Source organism: Trachurus japonicus, chromosome 20 (assembly GCF_045865225.1).
Source record: "Trachurus japonicus isolate A0001 chromosome 20, Traja_1.0".
In the NCBI taxonomy this organism is placed as follows: Eukaryota; Metazoa; Chordata; class Actinopteri; order Carangiformes; family Carangidae; genus Trachurus; species Trachurus japonicus.
Genome location: NC_140926.1, coordinates 17102269 through 17122400, shown reverse-complemented (window position 1 = coordinate 17122400; position 20132 = coordinate 17102269). Strand labels below are relative to the sequence as shown.

The 20132-nt window shown below is 40.4% G+C and overlaps 1 protein-coding gene across 2 annotated transcripts in view; it reads right to left on the bottom strand.

The window, feature by feature from the left end:
* pou6f2 (POU class 6 homeobox 2) overlaps positions 1-20132 on the bottom strand; it is a 72988-nt gene that overhangs the window by 52551 nt on the left and 305 nt on the right. The window contains exons 2-3 of one of the 2 annotated variants that reach the window (XM_085763258.1): positions 19123-19231; positions 13018-13203 (exon numbers count right to left, since the gene is read on the bottom strand). In XM_085763258.1, the coding sequence (XP_085619384.1) occupies positions 13018-13189 (172 nt within the window). In that variant the 5' untranslated portion in view covers positions 13190-13203; positions 19123-19231. Of the gene's footprint in view, positions 1-13017; positions 13204-16157; positions 16210-19122; positions 19232-20132 lie in introns of those variants that run through there. The other variant, XM_085763259.1, reaches the window with a different exon arrangement.

The following is a 20132-nucleotide window of genomic DNA, read 5'->3' as shown; positions in this document are numbered from 1 at the left end:
TGGCTGGAATAACTGAACAGGAAGAGCACTTAGATCTGACTGACTGAAAAGGAAATGTGTGAGTGCTTGAATCTAAGAAAGTGTTCTTGTGAAAATGATGGAGAAAAAAAAAGACACTTCAGAAACATTCAGGTTGATTTTCTGCCAAGAAGAGCAAATTCTGTGATTTTAAAATTCTTTACAATGTAAGAAAACAAACAAACTGACAGGCAGAAGGCACAAAACATGAGAGTTGAAAAGATGTTGTAGTTGTGTGCATCAGAGGATGAATGTGCTTTGAATAAGTCGGTGAAGGTGAAATCTAAAAAGCCTATGTGCTATTAAAAACAAAAAACCCTGTTCTCTTAGTGATGATGGACAATATCTACTATACTGCTCATCATCAGGTGGGCCAATGAAAAACGTGTGTCTTTTACTGGCTTGTTTTACCTTCAGCCTTAACCTGGGCAAACAGTTGTCTTCGATCGACCTTCAAGCAATAATCCAAGGTATTTAAACTTTTTATTTGGACACATGGTTATTGAGTGACGGCATTTCTCCGTACTCACCTCCCACGTTTGTGGAGGGAATTCATAATAATAATAATGATAATACACAATATCTACAGATATCTTGAAAAAAGAGGGAGTGTAGGGAGGTGGAGACCTACAGTAATGTCTGCCGTCAACACAAAAAGTGAAATCATGGATGTAAAGCTTGGTACAGCTGTATGCCTAAAAGTCCAATGATTCATAGCTCCTGGGTCAATTTACAGCCACTATACTGTAAAAATGAACTAATCCAACAGTCATTTTAAAAAGGTTACTTGCTGCTTTGATTGTATAAATGTCCTTTGTAAATGTGCTGTCATCTTCTCAAAAATGCTTTTGCCTTGAATAAAGTGGATGTTGTGGACGAAGACAGGCCATCGATGTGGAAAAGCATCTGAAGGCTACACAACCTTGTTAACTACACAATGTTGGCAATGAGGTAAAAAAAGAAAAAAACATATCCCGTGAGATCGATTTTCTTAAATGGAATATCGCAGCTTTTAAATAAAAGAATAAAACCCCAATGTATTGTGTCTTTTTATTCATGGATGAATGGGTTTTTTTTCTGTTAAACATACAGGGCATGCAGTGGTTTTCTGCTCCTTTTACAGTATAAAAGCTTCATACAAAACGCACTATTGAATAGCCTTGCCAGGAAGATCTCATTGCCTGTCAAGTATATTTAAGTATAGTATATTTAACTCCCCTCCGCCAACTAAAATCATTTCATCTTTACATAAAATCCAAATAATTGGTGAATGGCATGACCTAACAAATGAACCTCAAGCATTTGATGGTTGATGTGAAAGCCCAAGGGGAAGCCTGCTTTTCTGGCTGGTTTCTACCTCTGACTGGCTGGCCCTGCTTCTCGATGAAGGTCCACATCCTCACGCTTATCAGCCTCGCAACGCAGTGGATGTTTTGACAAGCCAGTCTCTTTTCACCAATTATTTCACCCATTATGGATCACGTTGTACACAGCCCCACCCTGTGCACTCAGTTCCTGGAATAAGATCAATCTAAACATACAGGGAAGACTTTGTGACTGTATTGGAGTCGATATAAAACTACATATAAAAAGGACAGTATCATCATAATCAGCTGTATAATCTGATACACATTGATGTATATTATGAGGCTGCAAATTCTTATACTGGATTTCATTGTTATTGTATTGTCTCTAAGTGGTTAATTCACACTTTAAACGTTATTAAATTAAAGTTGTTTCTTTCCTCCAGGATTATTCCAGTCTGATTTTCATTTACAACAACTCAAACTTTCAACCATCTCAAAGGCAATTGTCTGAATGCAGCTGCCACACTGTGATAACAATAATAAACTGATGAGCTACTGAGCAACCTTTATGCCAATGAATTGACCAATTATCATCATAACAAAGGCAATTAGCTAAATTAAGATACTATGATGAAGGAAAGAGACTTACTAATATCATTGATAAACTCCACACAGTATGGCTCCTGACTGTAGTTAAGATATTGGTCATGAATAATGTATTCTATCTGACAAACAGTGTGGGAGACTTACTGAATAACGATTCCATGATGCCTTTCATTGCTTCATTTCACAATAACTTAGAAAGCTTCATCCCCTTGCAAATATCTCTAACGTTAACACATTTATCGCAGAGGAAAAATCAATAATAAATAAATACACATGCACATCTTCTCCCAAAGGATTTGTGTAATTTCTTTAACTAAATTAAATAGCTGACAGGAGAAATACCCAGGGAGTCAATCTTCAATTCTTTTTTATTACTAGAATCTTCATACATGTTTCTTTTCTTCAAAAAAAGAAAAAAAATCTACTTATCCAATGTGAATGATTCTTAAATGGATTTCCAGATGGAGATTAGTACTGTACACAGGGAAAAAAAGAGAATATCTCGATCAAACCTTTACTAAAAAGAAACTCCTTTGATGCCGTGATTATACGCAGGTCACACGATGGATAAAATGGAATGAATGGACGTATTGATGTGAGGAGAGATGAAAGAAGAGGCCAAACGGATGAAAGAACAAGCGACGCACATTCAACATTGCTTTACATTTATCTAGGACATTCAGGCTTCGTCTCTTTTCTAAATTTCCTGAGCAATTTAATTGCTGTTGTAACAGCACTAGTGTCCTCTTATCTCATATTGACTACATAACAAAAAATGTTTTCCAGCTCTTAAATGGACAGGGATACAATGTGTTTTTCGTGGCCCTGATTTTAAGTATGAGGACTAAAATTAATTACACATTAATTCCAAACTCAGCCCTCATCCTGTCATGATTAGTGACATTTTTATTTTGTAAGCGAAATAATTATATTTTCCAGGGGGCAGAGGGTGCAATTTGATTTGAGTTATGTCATGGAAATATTGCCGATATCCACCACTATATAAATTCTCTTTCATTGATCACCAAAGTGGCCACTGGAGAGCGACTTTCAATGCCACACAAGGCGGCGGGCCTCTACGTGCTGTGTGTGTGTGTGGGGAGGGGAGGGGAGGGGGCAAAGAGCTATATTTATTTGACTTCGTTCGGCCTGTCTTAATGCAGGGTGCCCCAAGGACTACACCACAAAACAATTAGCCTGGATTTCATAAAGCAATCAGCATGCCACCTTGTCTAATGCAACCGCTTCATACATTGACAGTCTGAATAAAATGGGCGTTATTGAAAGCTTTGTGTTCATGTTAGCTTTCGCCTCAGTGCATTTATGAATCAATTTTTACCCATAAAAGAAGCTTTAACACTTAAGCTATTTTAGTGGAAATGCATTATGTAAGTTGTCAAATGTACGAGAGAGAGGCCTGGTAACGATTCAGGCTATTCAGAATGAACAGCCAACCCCCATTTTTATAATGGCCCTTTTGAAAACTGTCTGGCTGAGTGCATGTTTTTGCTATTAAGATGTTGTCAATCATTTTGCCACTGAAATCTAATCCATAGAAAATAATTTCACATTCAAAAAGAGTGAAGATTATGAGTTAATTATCTTCTTAATTGTCATTGTGCATGGGATTATCACAGTTGAGGTAATTACAGTGCTACATGCAAAATTATGATGTGATCCTCATCGCCTAATGTGTGAATGTGTGCTTTATGTTGGTCAGGGATCTGTGAACTGTTGGGAGTGAGAGGGATGGGCCCAGAAAAACAACAAGCCACATAATACACAAGGTTTAATTCCATCAATACACAACCAATTGTCCCAGATTGTTTGACCATTGATTTTGTTAATACCACTTGGAAGGTTGATGTGGCATTGCAGAGAGAGCTGAGAGAGAGAGAGAGCGAAATGTAGTGCGACAGATCATTTCACTTTCATTTTTCTATCTGAAGCAGCCTGGAATAAAGTCCAAAAGGTAATCTAACAAACAGGGCGCAGTGCTGTATAGAAGAGAGAGCGGCTCATAATATGCAGTGTGGGCTTTATAGTGATTTACTTAACTCCTTGTAGAATGCAAGAGAGTCAAAATCACCAGTGATTTAGCTCAGTGTTTCATTACTCCCACCAAAGCCCTCAACAATAACACAGGGCATAATCTGCTGCCAATAACTCCAGGTGCTCTTAGTCAGATGGCTCCCTCTGGACTGGCAGGGAAGTAATACTCTGTTTAGAGGCTGGGGTGGAGAAGCTGCTAGGGATAGGTCAATAGTGTTTCTGAGGATAGAAAATCACCAGAGACTGACTTTTGAGTGGCTGCCTGTAACACTATTAGCTACATTATGGCTACCGCTGCTGCTAGGAGAGCTGTCATTTTCTTAATTAAGAGCCCAGCGCAGGGGCATGAGGGAGAAGAGGCCACGGCAATCTCTCCGGGCCTCCAACATTAAAGCCTGATTCCTCATTGCTCAAGGGTGTAGACCTTACAGGGGAGGGGGGGGGGGGGAGAAAAAAACTCTGTCATTCATTATTCTGGCACAAAGTGGAATTATGGAGTTAAGGAATTACATAGGAGGAGGTGCCGTAGAGTGTGCCGAACAGAAAGGATTTTACACCTCAGCAGTTCTGCGAGGGTGGTGTGGAGAGGGGGTGGGGGGGTGGAGGGGGGTTCGGATGCGGGGGGCAGAAGAGGACGAACGAAGAAGGACAAGCAGAGGAAATGATGTCTCCATAGAAAGGTCTTGAACGTAAACAACAGAAAATAATACACTTCAAAAGCAAGCCCACCTCCAACCCCCCCAGTTTCCGATGAATGGGGGGATTGGGGGAATCTGCATGCAAACGATGCTTAAGGCAGTAAGGGCCCTGTGCTCCAACACTTATACTCTCAGTCGTGGCCACAGGTCTTCACCAAAAGGCTCTCTGGCATGAGAGTGCTCGGCTCCAGCTCTTACCTGTCTCTCCCTTGATGCTGGAGTGGAGATGGAAGCAGCACAGGCACAAAAGGGACCAGGGGGAGGTAAATTGGTGAGAAGAGGCAATGCCCATTTCAAAGGTCAAGAAGGAGAGATGGTGTTATGGAGAGAGGACGATGGAGAAGGGAAGAGGAATGGAGGAGGAGGAGGAGGAGGAGGAGGAGGAGAGAAGAGGGCTTTTGTGTTGCATCCTCACAGGGGACTTGGGACACTTTGCACATGAGCACATCTGTTATGGAGCGTCCTCCTCATTCCCAAAGCAATGTCAACCTGATTAGCTCAGGGTTGAAAGAGGCAAATAACAATCCAAATTATTCTTCATCCTTTTATGGCCATCAGCGAAGGCGGGACGCTGGGATGAGGACTGGCGTTAGAGAGCTGTAAGCCTTTTAGGAGATGCTTGCTTCACTGCTGCTCCTCCTCCTAAATTACTTAAATGATATTTGCAGTAAATAGGATTCTGCAGCCTGCAACGCTGCGCTGAAAAGAGGCCTCCCTCTCCCTCTGTGTCACACCACACTACTTTGTCTGTATATACACACTCAAAGCTGTTATGATCGGAGCGGAAAACATTTGTAAATTGATAGGCTATTAAGTTTATCATTGGTTAAAATGGCAAACATGCTCTGGTTTCAGCTTTTTAATCTATTTTTTCATGTATATTTAAATTTTGGACAGTTGCCTGCACAAAACAAAGACATTTGAACCTGAACCTCAAAATTTAATGATGTAATGATTAATCAAGAGATATTTAAAATCATATGCTTGCAGACCCAGTTATGAGTTCAGAAAACATAGACGGACAAAATCCATGTCTCTAACAGTCCATCAACAAACAACTATGATGACAATCAATAAATATTGTGATAATGTCATTTATAATGCAAAATGTGAAACATTATGTCATGGTTCTTCGCTGTTTTAGTGTCTGTTTCTATCTATTATCCATTTTTAAAACATTGTGAATGTAAAATCTAAATTCCTAGTTCAGCACGATTGCTGGTTTGCGATTTAAAAAATACCACTTTAGCTTCTGTGAAGTTGTGAAGGACATTTTTCACTATTTTCTGTCATGTTTTAGGATAAACAACATCTGTATCTTCAAACTGTTATTGTGTTAAAAGCAGCATCCATCTTGATGTGTGTCCGTCCGGCGTTGCATCTGGTCAACTGCAGGACATTTAGAAGTAGCCAGTGGGGTGTGAGGCCAGTCCAGCACACCGTGTGTATGTGTGTGTGTGTGTGTGTGTGTGTGCATGCGTGGGGGGCTAGACACCCACATGTCATGCTTGACACATCAGCCTGCGCCCCCCAGGCTATCCGGCACTAATGCTGCCTATGTCCCACTTTCTACCCCTTGCCCCCTCAAAGCCTCCTCTCCTCCCCCCTCCTCACCCGTTCCTTCTGTCATAGAGGTATAATAACAATGGATCACAGCGGCGCTGCAGCACAGGCTCAATCACTACAGGATAACATCAGGTGATACAGGCTGCATCAGAGTATATCTTAACTCCACAGAACCTGAGCTAAACTAAAATATCCAGAAATGAGTCTACCTGGTTAAAAGTCCTGTGTTAGTTACTGTATTTCCCTGTTGTAGTGATTTTTACAGGAGTGGGTACAGGTGGAAACAAGCAAATAATCGTGTAGCTAAAAGACATCCCACCCCACCCCACCCCACCCCACCCTACCCTCTCCTCCCAGCACATTATTCTGGTGGAGCAGACAAATAGTGGAAGGAGGGACGTCAGGAAATAGTATTGCTTTGAAGCCCATAACTCTATTCTGGAGAAAAGAAGCATCACAGTGTTATTCCACATCCTCAGATATAAAGGAAAAAAACATAATAACTTCTCGATAGCCTGGATCTCCACTGCCCTATACTAGCTCCCCCCCCCTCCCCTCCTCTCCACCCGCCCACACCCCTGCCTCATCCACCATACACCCACTTCTCCTGCCTCAATCTTTGGTTTCAAAGGAAGCGAATCAGCCAGAAGGACAGAAGGTTATGCATTAGTACTGGTCATTGCTCAAAGAGCGAGCGTTATAAATAATAAAGGCTTGTGAAGGACACAAGGGCTGTGGGATGCATCTCTGGTTCACGCCACACAAGTCAAAGACAAGACTGTAATTTCTATTCCGAAAATGTGACCCTTGCAGCTTCAATTACATCTCAACAACACCAACCGTGTCTGTGCCAGGAGATGTGACGCCTCTTTGTTAGCTCTACATGAAAGGTTTATTGATATTGGTTATGGAGCGCAGAGTACACAAAATGTACGTTTTTTTTTTTTTTTTTCCTGAAAATGATTTCCCAACTTAAAGAAAGTGTATAACTAAAATAAATGCATATTGAAATTCAATTTATTTTCTCCACAGCTGTCCACCTACAGAACTTATAATGTGCTTTTCTTTGGAATAGTTTCTTGTCAAGGCAAAAAATAATCTTTAACTTTAGATGTAAAAAACAATAGGGAAGAATTATATTGTCAGTTATTTTGAAGTTTGCGCAAAGTCATTTCTGCATAACCAAGCATCCGTGAAACCTGGTGACCTTTGCTGCTGTTTACATTGGAAACAACAAGTCTGCCTGGTGCTCATCCTTCCTCCCTGTCCTCCATGCCACACAGTGATTGTGTTGCTGCAGCCACCATGGACACATTAACAAATGTATTACACCTGCTTTATAGGCATGCATTAAGCTTGTTTTCAAAATCGTCGCAGACAGCAGAAATCCCCATAATGAGATCCACCTCCTGCAGAGAGACCTGTTCCCCCTCCGTCTCCTTTATCCGCTCTTATTTACTCAGCGTGGCCCATTCAGCACTGGGTTTGCACCACTTTATTACTTAACCTCGCCACACAACATTACAAGGCTCTTTGCATCAGCAAGCAGCCTATCCCACCATGCATCCTGCTCACTAAGCTGATTACACAAAAATAATAAGAACTAGTGCCTCAAGCAGTGTGTGTGTGCGTCTCTTTGTGTGTGTGTGAGTTTGCAATGGAAAGGAGTGCAAAGAAGAATTCTGCACAAAGGACAGTAGTTTTGTCCTATATCTATATTATATGGTAATAATAATAAGTATGCACTTAATAAGGTAGTATACAAGAAGTTGGCATGCTTTAGCATTTTGCACCAAAAACACACAAAACAAAGTCGTTGAAAATAACGCCAAGTCAAACTTTGACTTTGAAAGTCTAATGTTGATGTAAAATGTGCAAAATTTAACTTTAAAACTAAATAAAGTGAAAGAAATTGTTTAAATGGTTAAATAAATAAATAAAAAGGTCCTCCAGGTGTTCGTGAAGCTGTCTCACCACTGTCCACAGGTAATTACGTTATGTCCAAGATCCACGATAGCTGGTGCAAGAGGATCTACTGTACAGCAACTTGTCTTCTGGCAAAGGACTCTCCCAAAATAAGACTGTAGTGTGTCGTGTGACACATTGAATTGGCCAGATGAGATTAATTTCACTAATCCAGTGTACAATCTGATAGTCAGTGAAGCCAAAGAAGCTCGTAAAAAAGAAAAATAAATAAATAAATAAAAGCAAAGTACAGCATTACAGCAGACGTGGCGTTCAGGACGGACTTTTTTGCTGTGGATGACCGCCAATACCAGGAATCAATGAAAGATTCATTTTGCTCTTTTGGGGAGGGGGGGTCTCGAGGTGACCTTTGTGAAAATGTTCCACCATTTTGGCAGGATCCGTATAAGTGCAGACCATTTCATGTAGACAGTAAGTGTATGAAATGAGTGCTCCTGTCGTTCCAGCCTGGCTCTCTTTGACAGCATGATGATAGAAGCGTCACATCCTTGGAAGAGTAAATGCAAACTGACAAGAGATGAGCCTTTGGTTGCTGAATATAATACGGAATTGTGCTCTGAGTGTCTTATTATCTTGTCTGTTGATGTCTGAAAGGGGGAGATTTGCTTGAGAAGAGAAGACAGAAACTGTACGCTTCCAACACCATCTCGTCCGTTGAAAAAAAAATTGCTTGCCTTACTAACCACAGCTTTCCCACCTAATGTCCACCTCTACTTGGAATAAATACAAGGCGGCAGGATGTTTGTGGTGCCTTGTAGCCCCTGTTAGCTGAAGTGGAAGACTATTTGCACAGGCAAGCTTTTAGGAGGAGAACGACCCTTTCACCGCCGCAGTAGGCATGTGGTGGGTGTAGAGGGTGGACAATTTACTGTAGACAAACATGACCGCTACTGTCATCGCCTCCCACCGACTCGTCCTCACACTTGCACAAACTTGTACAAAGTATTAAAGCACGAAAACTAAAATCGTACATCGCTTCTTCAGAGACGGTAAGTTGTTGTCGGTTCATTAAATATTAAACTACATACATGGCACATGTAATCACTGCCAAGAGTTGCAGCGATATCAACAGTGAGAGACTGACAGTGGCAGAGAAGATTTGCGGCAAAGATGATTCAAAGCTGCTCCAATACTTTCATCTTAATGCGAGTCTGTAGTTATGAATTGCTAGAAAACACGATGGCACATTCTTCACACCTGTTGTCCAAAAGATCCCCATTGACAAGAGTTATTGTGCAACTTTTAGTGTCTATTGAGGAAGACTGTAACCTTTAGCTGTAGATTAACTAGCTGTCCTCATCAAGAATCCAAAGACTTTCAGGTATCTGTGTTGTGAATACACTCTGTATGCGGGGCTGTGTGCCATATTCAAACTATTCAAACTACATTTTTGAGTAGTTTTTGTCTAGGAGAGCAAATAAGTCTGAACCTGATTTGCATTTCCTTGAAACTATTAATGTGCGCTGTTTTTGTACAGGTGAAAATTGTATCTGTCAATCACGAAACTGGAGCATTCTTGCAGAGATTCTGCAAAATAGCTGAAATAAAACGGAACAAAGTTTTCAGACTAAGAAACTGAAGAATCCAAAGTACATCTTCATCTCCTGCTCTCGTCCTCAATGCAAGTAAACGGGACAAATCTTAATATTGTCGCTTCTTCACTGTGCAAAAGGACATAAAGAAAAACCACTGAATAATCTAAGGCCAAGTTTAAAGGCTCGGTTCAGGGTAGTTCACAATAGTGGCATTCATGTTGATAAAAGAATGGGGACAATTGAAAAAGTTTGCACAATTTTCTTGCAATGATAAGAGTTCATTGTAAAGCACAAATACCTATAAATGTGACTCAAATTAATATAAAGTTAAATACAACCAGTGTGACAAACCACAAGACTGTGGGGTTAGGGTTAAGTCTAAAATGTCTATAAAACTGTTCAGCTATTCATAAGGGTCAAACACAAATTCATTTCATCTCCTTGTGTGGAGAAACATATGTTCCAAATGTCAGCTTTTCAGGAATTAAACCAAGTAATCTTTTACCTCCAAGGCCACTTGTCACACTCAATTGGTTTTGGAGATGCTTCGCAAACCTGATTCAAAGAGGCTGGTACAATCCATCAACTGAAGTCCAAGTGGAAAAAGTCTCCACAGTGTTTACTCTGACTTCAACTTAATGACAAAGAAAGAAAAACTGTCCCTACAGTCCTAATCATTGAATTAGTGAGTAACTCCCACCACCTCTTCTGTCCTGTGTCTCTCAGCAGCAGACACGACTGTACCATGTCTCATCCCTGGTCCCTGTCTTTCTCTCTCACGGGTCATATGGGCAACGGTTCCCAAACCAAAGCTGTCGCTGTGAGCTGTGCCATCGGCCAGAGAGCAGCCATCCCCCAAAAAATAATTCACAAGTAAGTCCGCAGCAGCTCTGACCAGTCGCATGTAGGATGACGACAGGCCAACAACAAACACTCAAAAATGACATAAAAAAATAAACCTTTAGCTTGTGTTTCCAGGAATTAACAACATATATCTGTGTATTTATCACCGATTAAGGCACAATTGTTATGTAAGACTATAATAGCTTCTAATATATATAAAGAGTAAAGCATTTACCAACATATAAGTGAAGGAGAGGAAAAGAGAAGTGAGAAGCACAGAGAGTCCAGAATGATCAGACAGAAAGAAAGAGGGAAAGACTTGATGCTTATTAAACCAAATTGCAACGCTTTTGAGACAAATCCTGCAGCACCCAGCCCTTGTTTAGACGCCTCTAGCCTCAGGTTATTCTTGAAATAAGGATTTAAAAGACAGCTGAACTCTCGCTGATCAGGTTTGAGAGTAATATTTGGCTATCCCTCCTCCAAATTCAGATTTTATTTTGTTCACAAATGTTTGGCAAGCTTAGTCCACTGGCACTTTACTATACTCCCTGCCATTTCTCAGGGGACACACACACACACACACACACACACACACACACACACCCAGCACACAGAACATACACACCCCCACAAACCCACACACACACACACACACACACACACACAGATATTCCGTAAATGTCGTAGTAAAAAAAAAACAACAGTAACAAACATGCACTGGTTGTGGCAGCATAAATTCATCAGCAGCAATAATAAAACAATTTCATATCTGAATCTTTCACACACAAACACACACACACACTATGGCGAGCATAGACACAAACAGACACACAGTTTAACTTTCTGGGATGGAAACAGACATTCACGAATGAGACAGCAGTTTGCATAAATATTAGAACTAACATCTGAAGCCAAAAGAGGAGGATTTTTGTCACTGGTCACCTTGCATCCAAATAAAAAATGTGTTGATAATGATAAAAATAAAACATAACAAAAAGGTAAAATTACAAAAAAAAATATGTTAAGTGAATAAGTTCTTTATAAGAAGCCCTTTAAATATGTCTGGCATAATATTTGGACAGGTCTGGTCAGAAACCTGCTACTGAAATTAGGATAAGATCAATAAAGACAAAGTTTTGACAATAAAATAAAAACTAAATACTAAGGCTGGGAGGACTTCATTTCCTTGAAATAATAAATATATAAATTCAAGCTGAAATCTTTCATCTCTCTCTAAAACAACAGATCCTTTAAATATGTAGTTGCTGAACATTATACCTTGATGTAAATACAAATATTCAGTTTGTAATTATTTCTATAATTAATGATTGTGAAATCTCTTTAATGAAAGCGGGGGTCTACAGGGGCTTTAAGGCTACATTACCTTTCTCATTACAGTAAATAAGTTGAAAATTTGCTAAATGGTAATTTATATCATTATGCTTATTGATTCATGACGAGGTGCTGTGATTGAATTAGTTCATGACTGAAACAGCTCAAAATAAAAAAAAGAAACACACTTATTTAGACACAACAAAAATAGAGTGTGAACACTGAGTTAACGAGGTAAATGCAAAAATAATGAGGCATGCTGATTTAGAAATTGGCTAATTTTGAAGCTCATTTGCAGCTGAGGAAACCAAAAGATTAAAAATAACTGAATAAACCGAAAATAAATAACTGTAACAATAGAAACCCCTGCAATAATCTACAAACAATAATACAATACAATACAAACATCTGATGTGCTGATGATAACTAGAATATCAGTGACAAAGTTGATGTTTTAATGTCACTCACCATCAAGTTAGAATTTACCTGCAAAGTTTGCTATTATTTCCTTTGATGTTGAAAAACAATATATCACATTTTCTCTTGTGATATTAAGAAACAACTACATAATATTACTAAACATCTGCAGGGCAGTGGGGGGTGGGTTTCAGGTCAAATATCCTGACAGAATTAGTTTTTATGAGTCAGTTAAACTTTTTAAAAGACTTTATATAAAGGAGGGTAATTAACAATCAACACGATTAACTAATAATTATTTAGTAGTCATATTTAAAACAGTGTTATGAATGTATCATCCCTGTAATTCAGGAAGTCATCTGACACAGAGTGCCCCATACAACTACGACTTGCTTTTACAAGAAAACCAACGACTATGAAGGTGCATGAAACACGCAAAAAAATACAAATAATACATTTTCTGCTGACACGCCAAGCAATAAAAGAGCCGAACACTGACTTGCTCAACTGCACTTCAACTTAGTTTGTTGTCTGACACTGCTGACACCTGTCCCACCACTGGAAGCCTTCAGCTTTCATCTCAGCGCTGCTTAAACCCGACCTCATCCGGCAGCTTTGTGAAGGAGAAGGGACAGGTGGCGTGAGCCGACTTACCGTACAGCTTGTTGGGAGTGCCCTCTCTGTCCGTGGCCTCGGAGGGCAGGAGCAGGGGTTCGTCGTTCAGCTCGCTGTCTGGGGTGGCCGCTTTGTCATCCGCCCGGAGTTCTGCCGCGCTCATGTTGCTGCGCAGGGAGAGCAGCGGCTTGCTCAGCTGCCCTGTAATCATCGGATCCCGGGGAGCTGGGAGCCCAGGTGGGAAACAGGGAGGAGGGGGGGAAAAAAAGAAGAGAAAACACCCCTTGTTAGATCTGCGTCGGCGTCTCACCCTCACCGGCTCCTTCTCTATGTCTATACTCACTCTCTCTCTACCCAGCTTCTCCTTTCTATCGCTCACTCATCACTCTGCCTCTCTCTACTGCTCCCTCCCTCTCCAGCTCTCTCTTTTATCTGAGGCTGGTGCTACCCCGCTGATACTGCCGGCTGCTGCCTGGTGAAGAACTGTTACGGATCGCGTGGCTTTACCATTATACCCTGTAGTCCTAAAACGGTGATACATCCATCTCCAAGGGCTCATTACTACATGACATGTGCCTCATCTCCAGCAAACACTAAGCTGACAGCAGTCTACAAAGAGGTCCTGGGCTGCAGGCCAATAAATAAGTCAAATAAATCTAATTCTAACATCTAATCGGAAAGATATGAGCAAAAAAACCCACCACTGATTATGTCAATTTTCACATAGTTGGGGACACAAAATGAGATCAAAGATGATATCTTGCTGCAGAGAGCCAGGCAGCATGAACTTCAGGCCTGATTCAAACAAGAGATGAAGTCCCAAATTTTTCCTTCAATTATTTTCATTTTTTTCCCCGCACTTCGACTTACAAATTAAACAGCATCTACAGAGTATTATCTGTCTGAACATCTTGGAATAGAATAAATTCATAAAGTAAAAATGACAAACTTTACGGTTTAGAAATACAAAAAAAAAGAAATGTTAAATAGAGCAATTTATAAATGGCATAATAAGTTATCAGGATATTTCATTTCTATCGAGGTTCCAACACTTGCACACAACTAATAAAATACAGTCTACATTTTTTTTTTTTGTTTTTCAATACCAAATGGACAATTTCTTAGAGATGGTGAAAAGACTGCTCTTACCTAAACAAAGCTCCAGAAGCAAAAAGTAAAAAATAAAAAGTCTTTTCAGAAAGTCCAAATGCTGAAGTCAGTCAGAGAGCAGCTACAACATGCCACCACAGCGCAGAGACCAGCTAGTACATGCTTTCTACTGAACCAGAAGCAGCCTCCTCAACCTTCGTGTATCTGAATGGCCACCACAGGTTCACGCCTGAGGTTGCTTCCTAAGACAAGCACTGGAGCTGTCACCTCCTCCCTCCCTCCCTCCCTCTCTCCCTCTCTCTCTTCCTCTCACACACACACACACACACACAAACACACACTCTCTCTCTCCCTCCCTTCTTCACTCCCCTCTGTCTCTTCCCCCTTGTGTCTTCTGACTGGAGAGCTCCTCAGACAGTGTTCACCCCACCTCGGGCTCCGAGACACAGACACGCAGCAGCAGGACTACGACCCTCTACCTTATTTATGAATCAAGTCCAACCTAAATATGTCTCGGCAAAGGACAGGTGACCGGAACGTATAGGCACAAAAGGGAGGAAAAAAAGGAGGGTGACGCTTATCTTGCCCCTGCACCCATCAATACCCCCCTTTTCTATCCGAGTGGTCGATAGGTTCCTGCCCAGAGGGGCCTTTTTAATGTGCTCATCATGGGAATCGGCCCGCCTTGATATGACACATGATAATCTATGAAAATGTTAATCAATAGAAATAGTTTAAGCTGTCGTTAAAAACGTGAGCCGGCTGGTCAATACTCATATCCCTGGTAACAATGTCACTAGTCATCAGGGCTTCATTTGTGGAGCACTTAAATATGGGACACTGCGCATCAATGCACCTCTCTGCCCGCCGAGGTAAACACATTTTCCCCTCTGTCTGAGCCTGGCCACACTCTGCATGCATTTGAGTCCACCCCCACCTCCCACCTCCTCTCCTTTGAGTTGCTTGATAGGTCCACTGGAGGGCAAAATTAATACCTAATTGAATCTTGCAGTCATCAAAATAATCAATAGTTTTTTATTATTTATTCTTCACAGTCTGTTGACTGTTTGAAAGCTCAGAGGGACAGCAGAGAGCACAGGCAGCCCTGAAATTTCTACCGTTTCACAATGTAATTTTCACTGGGGCATGAGAGTTTGCAAGACCTATAAAAAATGAGAGCAGTGGTTTTTGTTAGGAGGTGGGGGGGGAGAAAAATAAAGGAAAAATGGGAATCTTTGCCCCAGCAGCTATGATGAAAAATAGAATAAACAAGCTACTGACACTTCAGAGAAGGGCAGGGTCCTTTCTGTCCATCCCTCCATCTTTTTCCCTTTCCCCTTTTCTCCTTATTTCATCATATCAGGAGTGTGGCGGTACCTCTCTAATGCTGGCATTTCTCTTCCTGACAGACTCCAAACAAGTGCTGGGAATGAGATCAGAGCTCTAATCTTCCCCTGGCCTCTGAGGCTCCAGGATAACGGGGCAACACATCTCTCACCATCTTACGCAGCTGTTAATTACTTCATTTCAAAACAGATAGCTTTGCCTATTTGCAACCATGCCACCAAACTGTGCGTGTGTTTATTAATTTAAACCCGTGGAGTAATATCATTACACTTAATGGGATAACTGTAATCTTATTGTAAAAATCCGTAATAAAATGGGATATTACCATAAGAAATTAGATTACTGATTCTAAGCAGTGGCTGTGTAACGGATTAGCTTCATTTTTTAAAGTAGACCTCAGACCCCTGATTAAAGCAATAATCTGAGTTTGTGAGTGAGTGTGTGTGTGTGTGTGTGTGTGTGTGTGTGTGTGTGTATATGTGCGAGCAGGAGGGTTGGCAGGGGAGCACACATGAGGGAGAAGGTTTGTCTCGTTCCTTCTAAGTTCTCTCAGTCTGACCACAGCTCTCAGGAACAGGTTGCAGGAACAAGAAAAAGCACTCGATCCCCCCCCCTCTGCCTCCCGTCCCGTTCACCAAACAACCCCAACGGCCAGAGAATCAGTGGTTTTCAGAGAGTCCCGAGTGTCATCAGATATCCATGCTAATAGCTGGTGGACTTACCCGTGCTGTCCCAGTGTGAGGGCGAGGGATTTCAGCCTGTGACGGACATACTCCGTCCATACTCCAATCTTCCAGACCGCTCTGGTTGATGAACAGAGGACAATAGGACATAATCAGTACTCTGCATAATTGTCATAATACTGGTTCATCTTATTTGCAGTGACTCTGTATTTTATATTAGAATTGAACAAATGTTGTCCTAAATTCATACTGCAAACAAACAGTACACTGAATGTACAGTGTAAATAATCATGGTATACTGTTCTTCCAGTTACTACAGTATCAGGGATGTGCTAAAGGATTAAATGTTGCCACCCTTGCTAAAACAGCAGCAAGGATGGGGACAGGATAACCACTTGTAAAACCAGTGGAGTTTGTCAGTGGCCCAGGGAGCTCAACACACTGCAACTTAAAAGAAACACATACAAAAACAGAAATTTGACAACACATGCACACAGCACATTAGGAGTGGATCCAGGGGACACTAAAAAGTGATGACTCTGGCAAAGACTTTTAAAGTTACAAGCATAGAATGACAGGTGAGGCCCATCACCTTTTTTCTTTTCTGCTTTAGTTCTGCAAATAGAGTGATAGAGAGACAGGGAAATACAAGAGAGAGAAAGCAAAAGGCCACAGGTTGGACTCAAACCCCAACCCTGCTGCTACAGTTAGTATTACGCCACCTAGTATGTGCTTGACCACACCAACACATGTTAACCTCATTCAGCAAAACAATATGATATTGTTTACCCACACAAGCTGCAATGCCATGAAAGGTAATAGCCTACCGTTCATCACAGGAATGACTGGGTAAAATAAACTTCCACTCAGCTTTGTTTTCTTTAGGTCTAAATTTAAATTCCCATTGAACTGAAACCTCCCTATTTAGTACACAAAAAATTATTCTGGACTTGCCTGTTCTGGACTAACAGGAGATCATACTGTACATGCATCGATATCTGTCAGTCAAACTGTGACTTCAGAAAGATAAAGAAACACATTTTTCACAGTTTTCCTTTTGAATTGCTCTGCAGTACAATATTGCTCACAGTAAAAAGTAAAACTGTTGTTAAGTGTTTTAATGACACTTTAATTTCCCACCTGCACAGAGAAAACACACCATGTATTTAAAACCTGCTCGGAATACGAATGCAGATTGGAATTTGGACACAGTCTCTCTATAATGTTCTTGTAATTTGTCCAGGCGTTTCCCTGCCTTGTAAAAATTTGCATGCTGAGGCAGGCACACCTGTAACCCTAAAATAAGAATAAGCCAGTCAAAAAAAAACAAAAAAAACATTGGAGAGTGAGATTTATAATGACACAAAAAGAAACCCGAGTATGTGCCAGACAAACTTCTCAGACTTAACGTCTCCTTATAAACATTTTATCGTTGGCCAAACATGTTTGCTTTTGGTTACATAACTTTATGAGAAAACAAATGTGCCATGCAAAACATCTCGTCTGCATTTCCCTGTAACTGCTATATTACAATGACTTCACACGTTATTAGCTTCTACATCTTTGTGCTGGTACCTAATGAGTGCAATAACAAACAGTTTTCTTTTATTTCTCTCTTGTGGTCAGTTTTCCAGCTACAAAGACAGATAACTGAATAACAGTATATAAGGGATGTTTTTGCATAATTTATGGTTGTGAGTGTATGTGCTGTATCTTACATCCTGGGGCTCCATATGGAAAAAAAACCCTCAAAACTAAAACAAAACAAACAAAATTAACTGAAATTAAAAATCTAAAAAATGATCTGTAAATTTTAATGTCATTATGTTAATCAAAGGGCAGCAGCAACAAAACGTTTTTTGCATATCTGTGTCTATATTGCCCTTTGTCCTATGCCTAATGTGGTATGGTAGATGATGATTTGTCTCCCCCTTAGGGTTATTAACTAAACTGTTCCTCTATCACATAGTACATGGATCATTGTGTATTTCAGTGATAATTTCACCAAAACAGTATTATACATTCAAATGTCTTGTGCTGTTAATATTTTCTATGATTTACTTCTATTACTACTTATCTTATCTGTGAAATTGCTAGCCAATTAGCCCTCTCTGTACACTCTTGAAACAGCAGCGGCACAACTTAGTAGTGAAGATTTGAGGTGTTTTTTTTTTCATGCTCATTAATATGATCAACAGTTATCCCACTCTACTCCACTAAAGCTAAAATGCTCCCCAGTGGATGGTCGGTGGGTCAGTGAAGGCTGAGGGCTATCAAAGCAGTGTATTAAAAGGAGCTCTTTGAAGCTTGTAAACCACGGTGCCCAGCAGGTCCACAACAGATAGACGCCTCTGATTGGTCAGGTGTGTGTGTGTGTTTTTTCGCTAGATCGATCCACGGAGCTGACATTCTGGAGCATCAAAGCTTTCAGCACACTAATCTGACTCCTCCTATGAGGGCAAGGGTTGTTTTTATTATTCTCCTTTTTTTTTTTCCTATGAAATGCTTATACCTCAGTGGGACTGCATGCTTATTTGTGAGTGCGCAAACCGTGTGTTTTAAAGGTTTGAAAGGGAATGAAAACATATTAAAATAAAGCTCGGACACTATTTGTCAACAAATAAATAATGCAGAACTATAGAGAGAGTGACGGGCAGAGCCGCAGAGAATCGCATGGCCATTCATTGGGCATACCAGTGGCAGCAGAGGAGTGACACCAGAGAGATTCACACACCACTGCTCCTCAAAGTCAGTTTCCCCTCACACTGTCTCTGGAGACCTGTGCCACATACACACTCATGAAAGGTGTGAAAATCTGATTTCCCAAAAAGGATCGGTAATTCTCTGTGAGGGTGGAAGCCACAATCAATAAATCATTGCTAAGTAGATTGTAAAGAAAAAAAAATTATTCCCCTTTGGTATCAGTGCATTAGGATTCTCCTGAGGATGGATGAGGCAAGATGGGGGTGTGAGACAATCTCAATAAAGAAGAGGCAAATCATACCTCTGGCATTTATCTGGACTCCGGCAAGCAGCTGTCAGCAGAGCGAGGAAAGACACGGAGAGTTGACTAATATCTCAGGGACTCATTTAGCCACCATGTTCAGGAATGTCTGGAAAAGAATAATAAAAAAATAAAACGACATGACTTAAGTATTAAGGTGTTGATCTCTCGGTGAATGCAGGGGTATGTTTGTTAAGAAACTCTCAGGTGGCAAACTCAGAAAAACCTGAGATAACCATTCAGTGCTGGAAATTATTATGTTGCATTCATCCAAATAATGCAAATCAATGTAAAGGTTGGACTCTTTATTCTTCTACTCCTTCACATTTTTGAGATATTTTCTTTTTCTTTCCACTTCATTTGTCTGACAGCTACAAAAGATACTTGTGTAGATTTTACATACAGAACCTGTTCAGCTGAAAAAATGTAATAGTGTCACTTCAACCTGCTGTCACATTGAAATTTTGCATACATCTTTGTGCTTCAAATATAATTCAATAACGTAAAATGTGTTTTAAAAAGTGTTCTGCATAAAGCAAGGCCTTGAATATACTTTTTATGGTATTGTACTAATATTTCTAACACATATTCTGATGCTTTGTAGCAAAAAAAACAACATTGTATAAATAGGCCTATAAGTTCTGCATTTCAATTCTGTTAAATGAAGTACTGTGGAGTTTATTTATTAGCAAAATGTATGAGCATTTTAAACATGTAAGTAAAGGTTCTTATAGTCCAGCACACAATATGGTGAGTATTGTATAGACCAATTGCATGTCTTTAATCCATATTTGATTGATGTAGCTGGCTGGGGTGGAGCTGTTTCCAACTATTTTAACTGCACATTGTTGGGTAGTTCATAATAGTCGTCCTTATATTTCATGCAAGCTTAGGCATACTGCATGTTCTGAAAATGCAATACCAATGCATGGAGTAGCTGCTGTACTCTGGTAAAATAACAGTGAGATGTAGTTTAGAATAAATGCATAATAAAAAAAATACTTATGTAG